The 18,770-nt window shown below is 42.8% G+C and overlaps 1 protein-coding gene across 4 annotated transcripts in view; it reads right to left on the bottom strand.

The window, feature by feature from the left end:
- Positions 1-18,770, bottom strand: part of LOC135547635 (NEDD8-conjugating enzyme UBE2F-like) — a 167,472-nt gene that overhangs the window by 134,769 nt on the left and 13,933 nt on the right. For all 4 annotated transcript variants that reach the window (XM_064976807.1, XM_064976809.1, XM_064976810.1 and 1 more), the window contains 3 exons: positions 6,969-7,036; positions 1,252-1,322; positions 712-769 (listed from right to left, as the gene is read on the bottom strand). In XM_064976807.1, the coding sequence (XP_064832879.1) occupies positions 712-769; positions 1,252-1,322; positions 6,969-7,036 (197 nt within the window). The remainder of the gene's footprint in view (positions 1-711; positions 770-1,251; positions 1,323-6,968; positions 7,037-18,770) is intronic.

The raw sequence follows: 18,770 nt of genomic DNA, 5'->3' as shown, positions 1-18,770 counted from the left end.
CAGTCTGACTGAGTGATGGTAGATAGCAGCTGGCTCGTAAGCATTCATTCAAACAGCACTTTCCTGCGTTTGCCAGAAGCTCTTCGCAATGCTGTTTATGACTTCAAGCCTATCAACTTCCAAGATTAGGCTGGCAATACTAAAGAACCTATTAGAACATACAATAGTCAAAGGTATATGAAATACAAATGGTATAGAGACAAATAGTCCTATAATAACTACAACCTAAAACTTCTTACCTGGGAACATTGAAGACTCGTGTTAAAAGGAACCACCAGCTTTCATATGTTCTCATGTTCTGAGCAAGGAACGTTAGCTTTTTTACATGGCACATGGTGCACTTTTACTTTCTTCTCCAAAACTTTGTTTTTGCATTATTTAAACCAAATTGAACATGTTTCATTATTTATTTGAGACTAAATTGATTTTAATTGATGTATTATATTAAGATAAAACAAAAGTGTTCATTGTTCATTCAGTATTGTTGTAATTGTCATTATTACAAATATATAAAAATCAATCAATTTAATCGGTATCGGCGTTGAAAAATCATAAATCGGTCGACCTCTAGTATCTATCTCCTTCTCAGAGCAGGGGGGAAGAGGGTGAATGGTGCTTCAAAAGGTACATCACTAGTATAAGAGTGGGGCGTTTTGGGACTAGAGAAATTCAATCAGATGGGCACTGATGCCAGAGAGATTAGAGACTTACCTTTAACGTTCTGGTAGGGGCCCAGCCCGTGCCGTCGATAGAGTGCTCCCGCAACAAACTGGGGAAACAGAAACAAGTAGAAATCAAATCTCCATCATCATATTGGAAATCACGGTGGGGGGGAATCTACATTTAAATAGTCTAGTACTACTGCCAGACATTTTCTTCCATGACACCCTCACTTGTAATAGGTTGCTCTATAAATGATTGGAAATCCCAAAAGAAAGTGAGCCAGCCAAACATCTAGGGGTGTTTCTCAATATGCATACTACCGTGGTCCAAGCACGCAAATTGGAGCACAGGGGGGGGTCAAAGCGTGAGTCCAAATCAAAGTACGTGAAACGGAGCACAGAGGGCGATTCTCAGATGCGTACTCAGTTTGTACATATTTCAAAGAAACGGAAAGTACGCCAAGAAATATGACCTAGCCACATAACAAAACGTTGCAAAATGTATTGAACACAATGGCAGCAATTATTTGAGCTGAAGTGAATTAAATGAAGTGTCAATGAGTGTGTGGCGATGTGAGAAGTGAATTACCTCAAACAGATCTCCCCCGTCTCAGCAATGTTGGGGTGCCATATTCTGGTCTGGCATTTCACTTTGGGAGGCTGGAGAGAAACATGGGACAACCACCCGTTAGCATAGGATTATGTCATCTACCAGTCTGCTCTCTCTTGAGGCTGAGGAAGAGTTGAGGACCAATTGTATCGCAAGGTTTGACTAGAATGGAACACATACACTAACCGACAGTTTATTAGGTACACCACCCCGCTCACGAAAATGGATCGCTTCTACAAACAGTGAGTCACGTGGTCGTGGCTTGCTATATAAAGCAGGCAGACGGCATTCAGTTACTGTTTGATTGAACGTTAGAGTGGGCAAAACGAGTGACCTACGTGACTTTAAGTGTGGTATGATCGTCAGTGCCAGACGCGCCGGTTCCAGTATCTCAGAAACAGCCGACCTCCTAGGCTTTTCACGCACGACAGGGCCAAGAATGGTGCGACAAACAAAAAACATGCAGTCGGTGGCAGTCCTCAGGTTGAAAACAGCTCGTTCATGAAAGAGGTTGAAGAAGAATGTCAGTAATCATGCAAGCTTACAGTCGGGCCAAAAACAGAAATAACGGCTCAGTACAACAGTGGTGTGCAGAACGGCATCTCGGAACGCACAACTTGTCGATCCTTGTCACCCAATAGAGAATCTTTGGTCCAATCTGCAGAAACTGCATGATGTCAGCATGGCAACGTTCCTGACACCTTGTAGAATACCCCAAATAATTCCAGTTGTTCTGGAGGTGAAGGGGGGTCCGACCGGTACTAGATGGGTGTACCTAATAAACTGGAGAGTGAGTGTAGGTTCCCCTGAGGTAAACTATCCTCCACAAAGAAAACACAGCATAGCTGAGGAGAGTGGTACTGAAACTCTTTAAAAAAAAGAACCCCTGTATATATTCTCCCCCAGACAAACAAAAAACAAACAAGAAAAACACACCCAAAAAAGTAGTCTTCTGATTCTTTAACTTTGTTTATTTATATATCATATGTCAGCCTTAGACCTGATTAGTGTTCCTCAGAACTGTGAGATGAGAAAGGGATGGTGGCAGAGAAACAAAGCTGTATAATAAACAGTACAGCGAGAGAACTAGACGTGTCAGTCTACCATAGTTGATCAAAGAGGCCTTGTAGCAACTGATCATGTAATATAATAATGTTCACTTTTGCGTTTATAATGTAATAAAATGCTGATAATGTAATAAATTGCCAATAATGTAATACATATGCTAAACACTTAGCACAATAACGTTTTTGCGCATAATGTAATCATTTACTTTTAAAATACAGAAATACAGCCAGGAATACTGCAAAATGCAGCATCATATGATGCAAAATGCATCATTTGGCTGTATTTCTGTATTTTGAAAGTTATATATCTTGAAAACTTGATTGCTGACATGCAAAACAATGGACTGATGAAAAGAACACCAAAAGATAGTTAGAATTTCCTTAAATGGTTCACATTGGACTTTTCCAAAAACACCACTCTCTCCTCCCGTCAATTTCCCAAATGAAGCCCTTTTTTAGAAACATGCACTATCTGAAACATTACATGACAGAGACATTTCAAAAGACATTTCGGCATAGCAGTCCCTACTGGCATGATCTTTTTCTCTAAAGCAGACAGTTAAAAATATTCACTAACTAAGGTGAACTGGAGAGAGAAAAAGGAGTGAATTTTTAACTCAGTGACTAGTCAATGACTCAAAACCAGAAGACGGTAGAACACATTTCAAACGTTGCTTGTTAGGGGGAGGTAGTTTCAGAAACGTTGGAATGGTATAGTCGGCTTCCTCGCTGGTTGGTCCAGATTCGTTTTTCTTCTTCTCTTCTATAGTCCCAAAATGGATTTGAGATAACCTTATATTTTGTAGTCTGTAACTAGGCTCTTTCATTCCCCAGTATTGAGTGCTAATGAGGCCAGTCCTGGCTAAGAACGTCTATAAATTATAGATTTATACAGTAGAGTATACTGTTCTTTCCATTGCCACACATACTGTCATCTTATACCATTATCAAATGCTTCAGTTTACTTTCTTACCACTTGCTTAGAAGAAAAGAAAAAACACACTTTACTATTCAAGGCTGAGATCAAGACATTACACAATTTAGAAAAACTCTAAAATAATCTCATATTGTTTTAACCTCTTTGTACAATATTGCGGTCCAGTTTTCTATAATCAAATAAAATGTTATTTATCACATGCTTGGTGAACAAGAGGTGTGGACTAACAGTGAAATGCTTACTGACTGGCCCTTCCCAGCAACACACAGAGAGAAAGACAATAGATCAATAACAACAGTAAATCACGTAACAATAAAATGTATAATAAAACACACACAGAGTAACGATAACTTGGCTATATATAAGGGGTACCAGTACTGAGTCTGTGCAGGAGTACGAGGTAATTGAGGTAGTTATGTACATATAACTAGGAATAAAGTGACAAACAGCAGCAGCATGTGATCAAAATAATGCAAAAAGGGTCCATGCAGATAGTTAACCGAGAAGCTACCGGACTAACTATTTAGCAGTCTTATGACCTGGGGGTAGAAGCTGTTCAAGGTCCTGTTGGTTCCAGACTTTGCGCATCAGTATCACTTGCCGTGCGGTAGCAAAGAGAACAATCTATGACTTGGGTGGATGGAGCCTTTGACAATATTTAGGGCCTTCCTCTGACAACGACTGGTATAGAGGTTCTGGCTGGCAGGAAGCTTGGCACCAGTGATGTACTGGGCTGTACGCACTTCCCTCTGTAGCGCATTGCGGTCGGATGTCAAGCAGTTGCCATACCGGTGATGCAGCCGGTCAAGATGCTCTCGATGGTGCAGCTGGAGATCTGAGGGCCCGTGCCAAATCTTTTCAGCCTCCCGAGGGGGAAGAGGCGTTGTCGTGCCCTCTTCACGACTGTGTTGGTGTGTTTGATGTATAACGATATAAATGGTTAAACGTTCTAATAAACGTAATGTGTTGGGTATGTAGGGCCTAGGCAACAAAAAAAAAGCTGTCAGGTTCTTTATGGGTCTCTTTCAGGCAGTTTACTAGCTCTCATAAAAGCCTGATAAATCCATACAGGCAGGTGGTAAACACAGCCTTTACTGCCTGTCTAATTAACCTCCATTAAGATAAAGCACAGAGCATAAGGTTTTGATATGAAGCAGGTTGTAAATTCTAATGAAGCCACAAGATAATGTGTGTGTGTGTGTGTGTGTGTGTGTGTACTTGGGAGTGTGTGTGGACGTGTGTGTGTGTGTGTGTGTAGTAAGACCACCAGTGTGAGGTGAGATAAAACTGCCTGATGGATGGGTGGCAGATAAAGGAGAATGGAGGGATGGAGAAAACTCTGTGTGTGGCTGTAACTCACCCTGCTAACTCCACCTAAACCTCCACGCTAGCCTGTTCAGGGAGAGGACTTTAATTCACTTTCTCCTGACAGGGCCGTGGACAGCAGGCAAACTGGGACAGTGTAAATTACCCATGCTGCTGCTGTTCACGGGGTGCTTATCGCCACGAAACTACTGGTGTGCGTCCAAAATGGAGCCCTATTCCGTAAAGTGCACTACTTTTGACAAGAGCTTTAGACATTGTATGTTTTGGCCACGAGGACATTCAAATGGAAGGGAGGATCTGACATGTTTCATAGATCTCTATCAGAGTGACCATCGGGTTCTTGGCCACCTCCCTGATGAAGACACTTCTTCCCGATTACTCAGTTTGGCTGGGCGGCCAGCTCTAGTAAGAGTCTTGGTGGTTCCAAACTTCTTCCATTTTAAGAATGATGGAGGCCACTGTGTTCTTGGACCGTCAATGCTGCAGAAATGTGTTGGTACCCTTCCCCAGATCTGTGCCTCGACACAATCCTGTCTCTGAGCTCTACGGACAATTCCTTTGACCTCATGGCTTGGTTATTGCTCTGGCATGCACTGTCAACTGTGGGACCTTTTATATAGACATGTGTGTGTCTTTCCAAATCATGTCCAATCAATTGAATTGACCGAAGGTGGCCTCCAATCAAGTTGTAGAAACATTGGAAAGATAGGTTGCAGGTGTAAATGAGAACTAGTTCTCAACTAGCCTACCTGGTTAAATAAAGGCAAATTAAAATGAATGAATGGAAACAGGATGCACCTGAGCTCAATTTAGAGTATCATAGCAAAGGGTCTGAATATTTACATAAATAAGGTATTTCAGTTTATTTATTTTTTACATTTGCCAACATTCCTAAAAACCTGTTTTTTCTTTGTCATTTATGTGTAGATTGATGAGGAATAAGGCTGTAATGTTACAAAAAGTGTAAAAAGTCAAGGTGTCGGAATACTTTCCCAATGCACTGTATTACTGTAGGTCCAAGATGGAGGAATATTCTATAAAATGACAACTGAATTTACCACAGGTGGACTCCAATCAAGTTGTAGAAACATCTCAAGGATGATCAATGGAAACAGAATGCAACCAAGTTCAATTGAACCTCTTAGTAATAAGTTACTTCAGTTTTTTTGTATTTATTCATTTGCAAATATTTCCAAAAAACATGTTTTCGCTTTGTCATTATGGGGTATTGTGTGCAGATTTGAGGAAATAAATGTATTTAATCAATTTTTGATTAAGGCTGTAACGTAACAAAAAGTCATGGGGTCTGAATACTTTCTGAATGCACGGTATATTAGCCAATCTATATATCACTGTGTAACACGCTAACCAGACTGCACGCCAACACGCTGACCAGACTGCACGCCAACACGCTGTCCAGACCGCACGCCAACACGCTGACCAGACCGCACGCCAACACGCTGACCAGACCACACGATAACACGCTGACCAGACTGCACACCAACACGCTGACCAGACTGCACGCCAACACGCTGACCAGACCGCACACCAACACGCTGACCAGACCACACGATAACACGCTGACCAGACTGCACACCAACACGCTGTCCAGACCGCACGCCAACACGCTGACCAGACCACACGATAACACGCTGACCAGACCGCACGCTAACAGAATTAGACATGTAAATGTGTCCCACCTAAGGACCAGTCCTCCTCTGCATCCTGTTGGGGAATAATCAGAATTGGTTGGTAACATAGGTAAGATGTTTTAGTGTTCATCATATGTTTGTAAGTTACTTCTCATCAGAATGTTATTTTTGTATAATACTGTTGCGGAGTTGCAGTATCTGTTCTATGTCAAGACTAAGTTGCTTGGGCCAGAGAGAGGGGAGAGGTCAAGCGTGTATCTCTTGGCTCCACAATGTCTGTGTGCCAGTCACTGTGTCTCTGTGATCTTGTCAAGATAGGATGGATTTGATATAAGACTGTTGATATGGAGGATTTGGTTATGGTTCTGAGTTTGAGAAAAGAGCATAGTTTAGGAGACAAAGCTGAACAATAAATTATGTCTATGCTGTCTTATCCAGTGTGTGTTTTTGCTATTAAAGGATCTCAGTTGCAATGTGGAAGGGAATCTCAGAGAATTCATTGATAGACACTGAATTGATCTGAGAGTCACAGGGTTGTAATAGAGCTCATATAATTAAAGATGGACTTTGTGATAACTAACTCTGACTTGTGTGTGGTTTGCTCTCATGATTTGGTAAATAGAGGAAGTTTCCACGACAATCCCTCATCGCCTGTTATCAGTAGCACCTCTATCTGACCCCCACACACTAATGAGACATGACAGGACCACTTACCACCATGTTGTAGGCTTCAGGGACGTCTATTTCAAAATGGAACGTTCCACTCTGGTAGTAGCCTTCATCTGCAGATGAAGAGAGAGAAAGATACATTGAGCAGCAGTGAGGTTTAGCTGGTGGAATTGTCAGCGGTTTCCCGGGGGGGCTGTGTTGTTAGTCTGCAGAAGGATTGATGGCGGGGTCAGGCTCCCAGCGACAGGGACAGGGTTTCAATGAGGAAGTGGTGGAAACATGAAATATGACACTTTGGATCCCCTTGGCTCTCTATGGCCTCTTCCCACCTCTCCATAATGCTGAGGTTTGAAAGCAAAAAAGCTCAGGCTACAGCCAACTAGCAGGGATACAACAACCTCTCCCCCTAGCGGTTTCCCAAATGGCACCCTATAGGGCCCTGGTCAAACATACTGCACTATTAAGGGAATAGGGTCCCATTTGGCATGCAACCGCTCTCTCCCTGTAGCCTGTAGGAGAGGCTCACACCGGTCACCTGCATGCTCTCTCTGTCAGTCAATGAAGGTGACCTTTCTGATACTTGTGAAAAATCTTCTCGTCTAATGCACTGGTTGAGCAACCATGGCCCAGTAATGAGCTGCTCTCTAGGAACTGTCTACAGCGGATATGGCTGTCTTAATTGGGATGACGGCCAATAAAATCCTGTGTGATTCCAAGCCTTTATGGGTCTGTTATTGAGAGACGTCTATAAAACCAGAGCTGTTCCCTCCCTCTGGGGAAGGATGTCTCTTAACCCTGAACAGACCTGAGCAGAGGGAAACAGACTGGTCTAATTAGCAGCAGCTTGACACCAGACACACACATTATGAATCAGCCGTGGAACCCCTCTGAGAAAACACTGGTTCTGCTCTGATTAGCGCGGAGCAATCAACCAACGTTTTTGGATTTTTAAAAATGTGTTATTAAACCAACAAGTTCAATTACCTGAATTCCATTTAGTTTCTTTTTTTTTGGTAAGCCCAAATGACTTCAGTCACTGAAATCAGCAGGTCTGATCCCTTCACTCTCTGCACCAAAGCATGGACACATGCTGAGGAGTCAGAGCAAGCAGGGGTGGAAAGCAGAGGCACCATGTCCTGATTCCAAGGTGGCTAAGTAGCATGCTATTTGCTTGATGTCTACAGAGTGATCGCTGCAGTCAGAAAGAGCTGCGCTAGCCTGGCACATGTTTGCTGGGTACAGGGGGCGGTACAGTTCACAGATGGCACGGCAGAGATCACAACAGTGAATGTAGGCAAAATTAGTATTTAGTATTTATTAGGATTCCCATCATCTGCTGACAAGGCAGCAGCTCCTCTTCCTGGGGCCCAAACAGGAAGAAAACAGTAAATTAACAATACATTGTGCATTATACATACAGTGCCTTGAGAAAGTATTCGGCCCCCTTGAACTTTGCGACCTTTTGCCACATTTCAGGCTTCAAACAAAGATATAAAACTGTATTTTTTTGTGAAGAATCAACAACAAGTGGGACACAATCATGAGGTGGAACGACATTTATTGGATATTTCAAACTTATTTAACAAATCAAAAACTGGAAAAATTGGGCGTGCAAAATTATTCAGCCCCCTTAAGTTAATACTTTGTAGCGCCACCTTTTGCTGCGATTACAGCTGTAAGTCGCTTGGGGTATGTCTCTATCAGTTTTGCACATCGAGAGACTGAAATTTTTTCCCATTCCTCCTTGCAAAACAGCTCGAGCTCAGTGAGGTTGGATGGAGAGCATTTGTGAACAGCAGTATTCAGTTCTTTCCACAGATTCTCGATTGGATTCAGGTCTGGACTTTGACTTGGCCATTCTAACACCTGGATATGTTTCTTTTTGAACCATTCCATTGTAGATTTTGCTTTATGTTTTGGATCATTGTCTTGTTGGAAGACAAATCTCCGTCCCAGTCTCAGGTCTTTTGCAGACTCCATCAGGTTTTCCTCCAGAATGGTCCTGTATTTGGCTCCATCCATCTTCCCATCAATTTTAACTATCTTCCCTGTCCCTGCTGAAGAAAAGCAGGCCCAAACCATGATGCTGCCACCACCATGTTTGACAGTGGGGATGGTATGTTCAGGGTGATGAGCTGTGTTGCTTTTACGCCAAACATAACGTTTTGCATTGTTGCCAAAAAGTTCAATTTTGGTTTCATCTGACCAGAGCACCTTCTTCCACATGTTTGGTGTGTCTCCCAGATGGCTTGTGGCAAACTTTAAACAACACTTTTTATGGATATCTTTAAGAAATGGCTTTCTTCTTGCCACTCTTCCATAAAGGCCAGATTTGTGCAATATACGACTGATTGCTGTCCTATGGACAGAGTCTCCCACCTCAGCTGTAGATCTCTGCAGTTCATCCAGAGTGATCATGGGCCTCTTGGCTGCATCTCTGATCAGTCTTCTCCTTGTATGAGCTGAAAGGGAGGGACGGGCAGGTCTTGGTAGATTTGCAATGGTCTGATACTCCTTCCATTTCAATATTATCGCTTGCACAGTGCTCCTTGGGATGTTTAAAGCTTGGGAAATCTTTTTGTATCCAAATCCGGCTTTAAACTTCTTCACAACAGTATCTCGGACCTGCCTGGTGTGTTCCTTGTTCTTCATGATGCTCTCTGCGCTTTTAACGGACCTCTGAGACTATCACAGTGCAGGTGCATTTATATGGAGACTTGATTACACACAGGTGGATTGTATTTATCATCATTAGTCATTTAGGTCAACATTGGATCATTCAGAGATCCTCACTGAACTTCTGGAGAGAGTTTGCTGCACTGAAAGTAAAGGGGCTGAATAATTTTGCACGCCCAATTTTTCAGTTTTTGATTTGTTAAAAAAGTTTGAAATATCCAATAAATGTCGTTCCACTTCATGATTGTGTCCCACTTGTTGTTGATTCTTCACAAAAAAATACAGTTTTATATCTTTATGTTTGAAGCCTGAAACGTGGCAAAAGGTCGCAAAGTTCAAGGGGGCCGAATACTTTCGCAAGGCACTGAATGTACTTCACTCCAAAAGTACAAATATACAATAATAAAAGATTATAATGTGTGGGTGTTTACACATATGCGTGTGTGTCTCTTCAGTTCGCATTGCGCTGTGAGGTGTTGTTTTATCTGCTTTTTAAATCTGATTTATTGCACGCTTGAGCTACTTGATATGGAATAGAGATCCATGTGGTCATGGCTCTATGTAGTACTGTGCCTTTCCCAGAGTCTCCCAGAGTCTGTTCTGGACTTGGGGACTGTGAAGAGACCCCTGGTGGCATATGTATGTGTAACAGTATAGCTTCCATCCCTCTACTCGCCCCAACCTGGGCTCGAACCAGGGACCCTCTGCACACATCAACAACTGACACCCACGAAGCATCATTACCCATCGCGCCACAAAAGCTGCGTATCAGAGCAAGTGACGTCACCAATTGAAACGCTATTAGCACGCACCACCACTAACTAGCTAGCCATTTCACATCGGTTACACTCACCCCCCTTTTTTGACCTCCTCCTTTTCCACAGCAACCAGTGATCCGGGTCAACAGCATCAGTGTAACAGTATAGCTTCCGTCCCTCTCCTCGCCACTACCTGGGCTCGAAATAGGGACCCTCAGCACACATCGACAACAGCCACCCTCAAAGCATTGTTACCCATCGCTCAATAAAAGCTGCGTCCCTTGCAGAGCAAGGGGAACCATTACTTCAAGGTCTCAAACGAGTGACGTCACTGATTGAAACGCTATTAGTGCGCACCACCGCTAGCTGTGCTGCTCTGTTCTGGGCTAACTGTAATTTCCTGTAAATTTAAGGGCTAGCTGTGCTGCTCTGTTCTAACTGTAATTCGCTGTAAATTTAAGGGCCAGCTGTGCCGCTCTGTTCTGGGATAACTGGCACTTGACACATACGCACCATAACAGCAGAAGCCTACCAGATGCCTCCGTTTAATACGCCATACAGTCAAAGCTTAGAAATGTCCTGAGATTTTTTAATAACACTAAGCATGTTGTGAGAATGAAACTTTTAGAGCATCTCACCAACAATGCAGTGGTCTGATTCCTTGCAGTATATTGACATCTCAAGAGAGAAACCGGCTTGCTTGATCTAAAACCAACCAACGCTGTTAACCAGCTGAATCATCTTTGTGAACATTGACTGTTGTAACTTTTCCATGTCCAGGTATTCCATAGACCTGATACTGTTGCCCGTGCTCATTCAAACCTATTTCACTGAGATACAGGGTGGGATGCAGCAGAACCAGAGGGATCTGATGCTCTGAGTGAGCAATCAGCCCCCTAATCCTCCCTAGCCCACTATCAGGACAACAGTCTGTGTAGGCTGTCTACTGAGCCTGTTGAGGTTGAAGGAACTTGCTCTAGTCTCAAGCCTTGCTGAAAGCTGATCTAGTGTAGCACACACACACACACACACGTCCCCCTAATACCTCTATCTGGCGTTATACCACTTTCTCTCCCCATTCTCCACACAGATCAAGTTTCCTCACACAACTCAGGATTCTTGGAGAGACTGAATTCCACACACCCATTTCACACCACAACAACAACTGCTAGATGTGTACAGATATGACTGGGTACAGCACCACTCTACACCAAGCTACACACTCCACTCCAGCACACTGGGCTTCCAGGTGGCGCTGCGGTCTAAGGCACTGCATCTCAGTGCTAGAGGTGTCACTACAGTCTCTGGTTCCAATCCAGGCTGTATCACATCCGGCCATGATTGGGAGTGCCATAGGGCCACGCACAATTGGCCAAGCGTTGTCCGAGTTTGGCCGGGGTAGGCAGTCATTGTAAATAAGAATTTGTTCCTAACCGATTTGCCTGGTTAAATAAAGGTTCAACTCAACAAAAAATAAAAACATTGTACCAGTCATCACACACAGGTTGGAACAAGCCCATCCGATTCCTGGCTTTTGTACGGGATTCCTGCCTTTCCCTTACAGATTTAGGCCAATACCCTCATCGCCAGCAGTCGATTTGACACAGCGGGTAAATATTGAATGACAGGCTAAATGTTGCGAGAATGAGGATGGCAAAGCCGCAGGTCAGGCTGGGGGATAAAAACACTATGGTGCTCTACTCTACTCTGTCAGTGACTACTGTGTACTAATCACGATGTTCCCACCAAAGGACCATTTAGGGCCGGTCTGAGAGACACCGACATGCTCCTCAGAGTACTAGTCAACCAGGACACACCACCATGTTCCTCAGAGTACTACCGGTAGTCAACCAGGACACACCACCATGTTCCTCAGAGTACTACCGGTAGTCAACCAGGACACACCACAGCTGCCAGATGGGTCTCTCTCTGTTAAGTGGAACAACTTCAGAACGTTCTCTGCTCTGAAAAGTGTCAATTATTCCAGCTGTCATGACTGGCCTGTGAGGATCAGGTTACAGTGGATCACGGTCCTACAGAGATCTCTCTCACCCCCACAGAGGGGGGAGGTATAGAGGGATTGATGGGGGGGGGTTATGACACCTCCATTGTAAATCTTAAGGCAGCAGAAGAATCCTTTTTCCTTTAGTGAATGGGCCTTATGGAAAATCTAGCTCAGAACTGTAACATGCAATAAACGGACGTTGGGACATTATATTTCATCAACCAAAATAGTGGTAACAATCATAGATGGAATATGAAAATGAAGGTGGAAGTTATGTTATTAAAAGTATTATGAAGACGTTATAACGAAAACATTAACTTGAAGAGTTTGCATAATGTGTATGTGATGTTTACATACTTTATGTTGTGTAGAAAATATCCAGATGAAAGAGAATGTTTTGGTGACGATAAGACTGATTTTTTATAATACCTTGCCTCGTAACTAGCTACGCCCCAGGGAACCCAGAGAGCGTGTCAAACACGGGAACGCCCTTTCTACCCTGGGGTATAAAACATGTGAGTTAAGAATTTACATACCAGACCAAGTTGACCGCACGCTGTAGCTGAGGTCTACCACTAGTCGTGAGCCCGGAACGCAACACGAGGAAGAGGACAAAGGAACCTCTTAACAATCAATGCTATGACTACTGTATCTAAGAAGGTGAATTCAAGAAGGACCAAGCGGTTATTCTCTTCAAGTCACCGGTTGTCTACACGGCCCTCCTACCCAAGCTGGGAGTGTCGACATGGCTGAGTAGCCTCCTAAGAAGACCACTCTCACAGAACGAATGCAAGGAAACAGACAACTAAGAGGAAGGCCATCGCGTGGACAATCAGAGACTTATACCCGATAACGAAGGAGACGCGGCCATCCAAAGAACAGGGAGATTGGGCCAAACCTATCCCACTAAGCGGAACTCGGCCCACGATGAGATACCCAACGGACACCTTCAACACGTAAATACATGCATTATAATTCTGACCCATAAGAGCGGCAGTTCAGGGCGTTAGTTAGGGCTAAACTAAGCATAGTTTACAAATGTATCCAAGTGTTGCTTTTCTCGCACTTTCTCTTTAAATCTCCATCTTGTGTAACACGTGTCATATTGTGTTGGTCTGCTAGGGACCGTTTGCCATTGTATTAAGTTCTAACCAATAACCTGGACTGCTGCGTCTCTCAGACAAAAAAATGTATCAAATATAAATCATGTAGAAGATGTAGCATATGGTAGAAAGAGTATGTGGCCCTTCTCTGTAGCCTACAGGCTGGAGATTCATTACATTGTGACGGACACTTTTTCCGATCAAATAGCCTAACCTAAATGGCACTCAATCAAAAAATATATAAAATAAATAAAAATAACATATCCTAAAAACAGGACAGGTCAAAGTAAAATGAACCATAAGGACAATAACAACTGTTGTCTAGGAGTTTCATATGGAATGGACAATAACAACTGTTGTCTAGGAGTTTCATATGGAATGGACAATAACTGTTGTCTAGGAGTTTCATATGGAATGGACAATAACAACTGTTGTCTAGGTGTTTCACCCCATCATCATGATCAGTGGTTTCAAGTTACCCACTGTGTAAACACATTGCAAATAGGCTCACAATAACTCCTGATAAAGTTGGTCTCGCCTAAAGTAAAGAAATGTGAACAAAATGGTTAATAAGTGATAAGCAGTAATAAGTGGTCACTACCATCATGTGACTTAATTGTTTTATTCTGTGTTACAGCGTTCAACCCACATTATGCATTTAAAATGTTTAAAAAACAACAACAAAACAAACCGAAACAACCTCAAAAATCACTAATCACTCAGCACTATTATTGGTTAACCGTAAAAGAGGATGAATTGGTAACGGTGAGCACCAGGCTTATCAATCTTTATCAGTCTTTTCCATTAGGTATCAGGCCAGGGACAAGACTTTGTTAACTATCAGGGCAATCGTACAGTGGAATGAGGCTGTAACGTAACAAAATGTGGGAAAAGTCAAGGGGTCTGAATACTTTCCGAATGAACTGTATTTTGCACACCAGTATCTCTACCTGCACATGACCATCTGATCATTTATCACTCCAGTGTTAATCTGCTAAATTGTAATTATTCGCCTACCTCCTCATGCCTTTTGCACACAATGTATATAGACTCTCTTTTTTCTTTTTTTCTACTATGTTATTGACTTGTTTACTCCATGTGTAACTCTGTGTTGTTGTTTGTTCACACTGCTATGCTTTATCTTGGCCAGGTCGCAGTTGTAAATGAGAACTTGTTCTCAACTAGCCTACCTGGTTAAATAAAGGTGAAATAAAAATGTTAAATAAATATACTTCCGGATTAAAAACAGGCTGACACACAACAAGATACAGCAACAGCCGTGGAGAGGAAATGACTGATACTTAGAAAATGAGTCATATTCTTGTGGACTACTGAATGATCATTCTGGAGGAACTATCTACACAGCCTCAGGTGATATACAATATTGTAGATATACAATATTGCAATGATAAGTAGTTTAATATTATCATTACAAAGCAGATAGTCAAATCTATTGAGTAACAGGTTGTGTAGCCTAAATGTGCTTTAAAAATGTAAACTTTTTGTTGCAACTATACAGTAGCGAGTTCATTCAGCATGGAGGTGGCATCTATAGATGAACAGATGTTACTAAACAGTCAATGCAAATAATGTATCTCCTTAAACATGCCGGTTTACTTGAAAGGACATGTTGTTGTTTTGGACAATGCAGAGAGTTTGTCTTGCAGCTCTTTGGCTTTGTGGTTTCTCATTGCAGAAATAGATACTCAGGTCACAATGTGGACAGCAGTAGGTAGTAGAGAAAATCTGGCATGAGCTCCATGTTTGAAAATCTAATTTGTGAAACAGTTGGCTCTCGTCCTCTCTCACCTGTGGTCTTTGCTACAAGGCGAAATGCCAGTCATTAGGCCGAAATCAAATGCATCAACAACTTGTTTCCCAGCCTCCCTCCACTGAGACTGTGGATTCTGAACTGACTACAGTCTAGAAAACAGACAGCCAGCGTATCATTCCCCTTCCTGTTAAGACATCATTAAAATAACGTTTACTTATCTACAGATAACTCTTCACTCTCTACGTTCCTCAATACCTGAGCTGACCGATTCATTAGAATTCGATCCTAGAGTTCCTACTCTGATACATTATGAACACCCAGAGCTCAACTTCACCGTGGTCACATATCAGAAACCCAAACTGGACTGGGCCAATTTAGTCCAGGCATTCCCGGCATGTTGTTCCAAATGTTTAAAGCTACTCTCCCTTATAAACAAGCCTTGCTGTTCTCTGCTAAAGACTCCATATCCAACCAGGGAAAGTTTCTGACTCATAATGGCCACAAATAATGCAGAACAAAAGTACCAAGTGAACCCAAGCTGTCGGTGTTCTAGTTCTATAGGGAGATCCTGAGACATAGTGCTGTAAAACGCAGGCAAAATGGGGTGAGTAGCACCCGAGAACAGTGTGTGGTTCCACTAAGTCTTGCTGAGAGTAGGGGATAGGGGTTGACTGGTGAGTAGGGTTCATTCTGTAGAGACACAGACAGACAGGGTTGTAAGGACACAGGGGATAGAGTGAGTAGGGTTCATTCTGTAGAGACACAGACAGACAGGGTTGTAAGGACACAGGGGATAGAGTGAGTAGGGTTCATTCTGTAGAGACACAGACAGACAGGACAGGGTTCATTCTGTAGAGACACAGACAGGCAGGGTTGTAAGGACACAGGGGATAGAGTGGGTTCATTCTGTAGAGACACAGACAGACAGGGTTGTAAGGACACAGGGGATAGAGTGAGTAGGGTTCATTCTGTAGAGACACAGACAGACAGGGTTGTAAGGACACAGGGGATAGAGTGAGTAGGGTTCATTCTGTAGAGACACAGACAGACAGGGTTGTAAGTAGGGCCATGGTCATTGTGATGACATTGGAAACTCTTGTGAATGATGCCAATGTTAGCGAGTTCAAGTACTGCCTTTATATACAGCAGGACAGGAAAGGTCTTAGGAATGGGTTGCGTATTATGTTGTGAAGCAAATTGAGTCACTTCCTCTATAAAAACATGAATGAGGGTTGTAACAAATCAGCCATTCAAGTAAGTGACATTGTCTATATTGCTAAGGCTGAGGCTAACCTATAGATTACTGTGAAAGGTAATACTAAGGTAGTATCATGTAGAACCACAACGCTTCTTCTTCTGCTGAAATTGACATTTTATAGAATATTCCTCCATCTTGGACCTACAGTAATACAGTGCATTAGGAAAGTATTCTGACACCTTGACTTTTTACACTTGTTGTAACATTACAGCCTTATTCCTCATCAATCTACACATAAAACCCCATAATGATAAAGCATTAGAAATGTCTGCAAATGTATACAATTTAAAAAGAAAAACGTATTTATGTAAATATTCAGACCCTTTGCTACAATATAGGAAATTGAGCTCAGGTGCATTCTGTTTCCATTGATCATCTTTCCAATGTTTCTACAACTTGATTGGAGGCCACCTTGGTCAATTCAATTGATTGGACATGATTTCGAAAGGCACACACCTATCTATATAAAAGGTTGCACAGTTGACAGTGCATGTCAGAGCAAGAACCAAACCATGAGGTCTAAGGAATTGTACGTAGAGCTCCGAGAAAGGATTGTGTCGAGGCACAGATCTAGGGAAGGGTACAAAAACACTTCTGCAGCACTGAAAGTCCCAAAGAACACAGGGGCCTCCATCATTCTGAAATGGAAGAAGTTTGGAACCACTAAGACTCTTCCTAGAGTTGGCCGCCCAGCCAAACTGAGCAAAAAGGGGAGAAGGGCCTTGGTCAGGGAGGTGACCAAGAACCCGATGGTCACTCTGACAGAGCTCTAGAGCTCCTCTGTGGAGATGGAAGAACCTTCCAGAAGGAAAACAATCTATGCAGCACTCTACCAATCAGGCCTTTATGGTAGAGTGGCCAGACGGAAGACACTCCTCTGTAAATGGTACATGACAGCCGGCTGGAGTTTGGCAAAAGGCACCTGAAGACTCACAGACCATGAGAAACATGGTCCTGAATGCCAAGCGTCACGTCTGGGGGAAACCTGGCACCATCCCTATGGTGAAGCATTGTGGTGGCAGCATCATGCTGTGGGGATGTTTTTCAGCGGGACTGGGAGACTAGTCAGGATCGAGGGAAAGATGAACGGAGCAAAGTACAGGGAGATTCTTGATAAAAACATGCTCCAGAGCACTCAGGACTTCAGACTGGGGCGAAGGTTCACCTTCCAACAGGACAACGACCCTAAGCACACTGCCAAGGCAACGCAGGAGTGTCTTCGGGACAAGTCTCTGAATGTCCTTGTTTTGGTTTTGTCATTTGTCATCCTTATTATTGTGTGTAGAATGATGAGGAAAATGTATTATTTAATCAATTTTAGAATAAAGATGTAACGTAACAAAATGTTGAAAAATTCAAGGGTCTGAAAACTTTCCGAACGCACCCTATAACACGTTCATTTCTCTGTTGGAACCACAGACGTGCTTTACGTGTGTTTTCTGTTAGGTTAAACTTAAACAATTAGGCCCGTCTGCTCAAAAAGCTTTTCTATTTAGTTTACAGAGTTTGTATAAAGTTTGTTTCCAGTTAAAGGCCCTCAGTGTGCAGGTCAACGCTGAAAATAAATGCTTGTGTGGGCTGCTAGATAAACAGTCAACAAAATAATGGTAGTGTTAACCTCTGATTTTGCACCATCTCATATTCATACCAGTGCATTTCTAAGTTCCCAAGTATTCCCCTTCCCAGTGACAGAAGGCTACATATCACTATGGCTGCTTCCCTGCAGTTTTATCACTATAAACATCCTTCAAACTGCAGTTTCCAGTCCAGCGACTACCGCCTGCCTGTGTCTTCCTGAGTGATTGACAGAAACTCACAGAAAAGACAGGGAAGACAGCCACCCACGGCCCGAGAGAAGAGACAGCTACAGTGTTAGAGGAGGGAGGACAAGAGTGGGAAAGATCATGATCATTATTGCTTACATTAAGCTGATGAAGATGATCATTATAGCTAAGGATAGAAAAAATGATTGATCAATGAATGACTCATGTTGAAATCTGGAATGGAGGCCTAGTTTCTGAGAAGAGAAACACAGTAGGGACTGTGTGTGTGGGACAGCTGTACTGAGGTGAACGAGTTCACCCTCGCTCTCCCTGTGTGTCCTTTAATCCGCGGCTGAGATTACCAGATGGACGCTCACCTCTACTGGTCATTAGAGGTCGACTCCAGAGCAGAGGTGCCATGACTTTAATGATGTAATACAATAGCAGGCGATAAGATGTTTATTTAAAAAAATATTTATTTTACCTTTATTTAACTAGTCAAGTCATTCT

The sequence above is a fragment of the Oncorhynchus masou genome, chromosome 10 (genome assembly GCF_036934945.1).
Source record: "Oncorhynchus masou masou isolate Uvic2021 chromosome 10, UVic_Omas_1.1, whole genome shotgun sequence".
NCBI classification, from domain to species: domain Eukaryota; kingdom Metazoa; phylum Chordata; class Actinopteri; order Salmoniformes; family Salmonidae; genus Oncorhynchus; species Oncorhynchus masou.
This window is presented reverse-complemented; position numbering and strand designations above follow the sequence as displayed.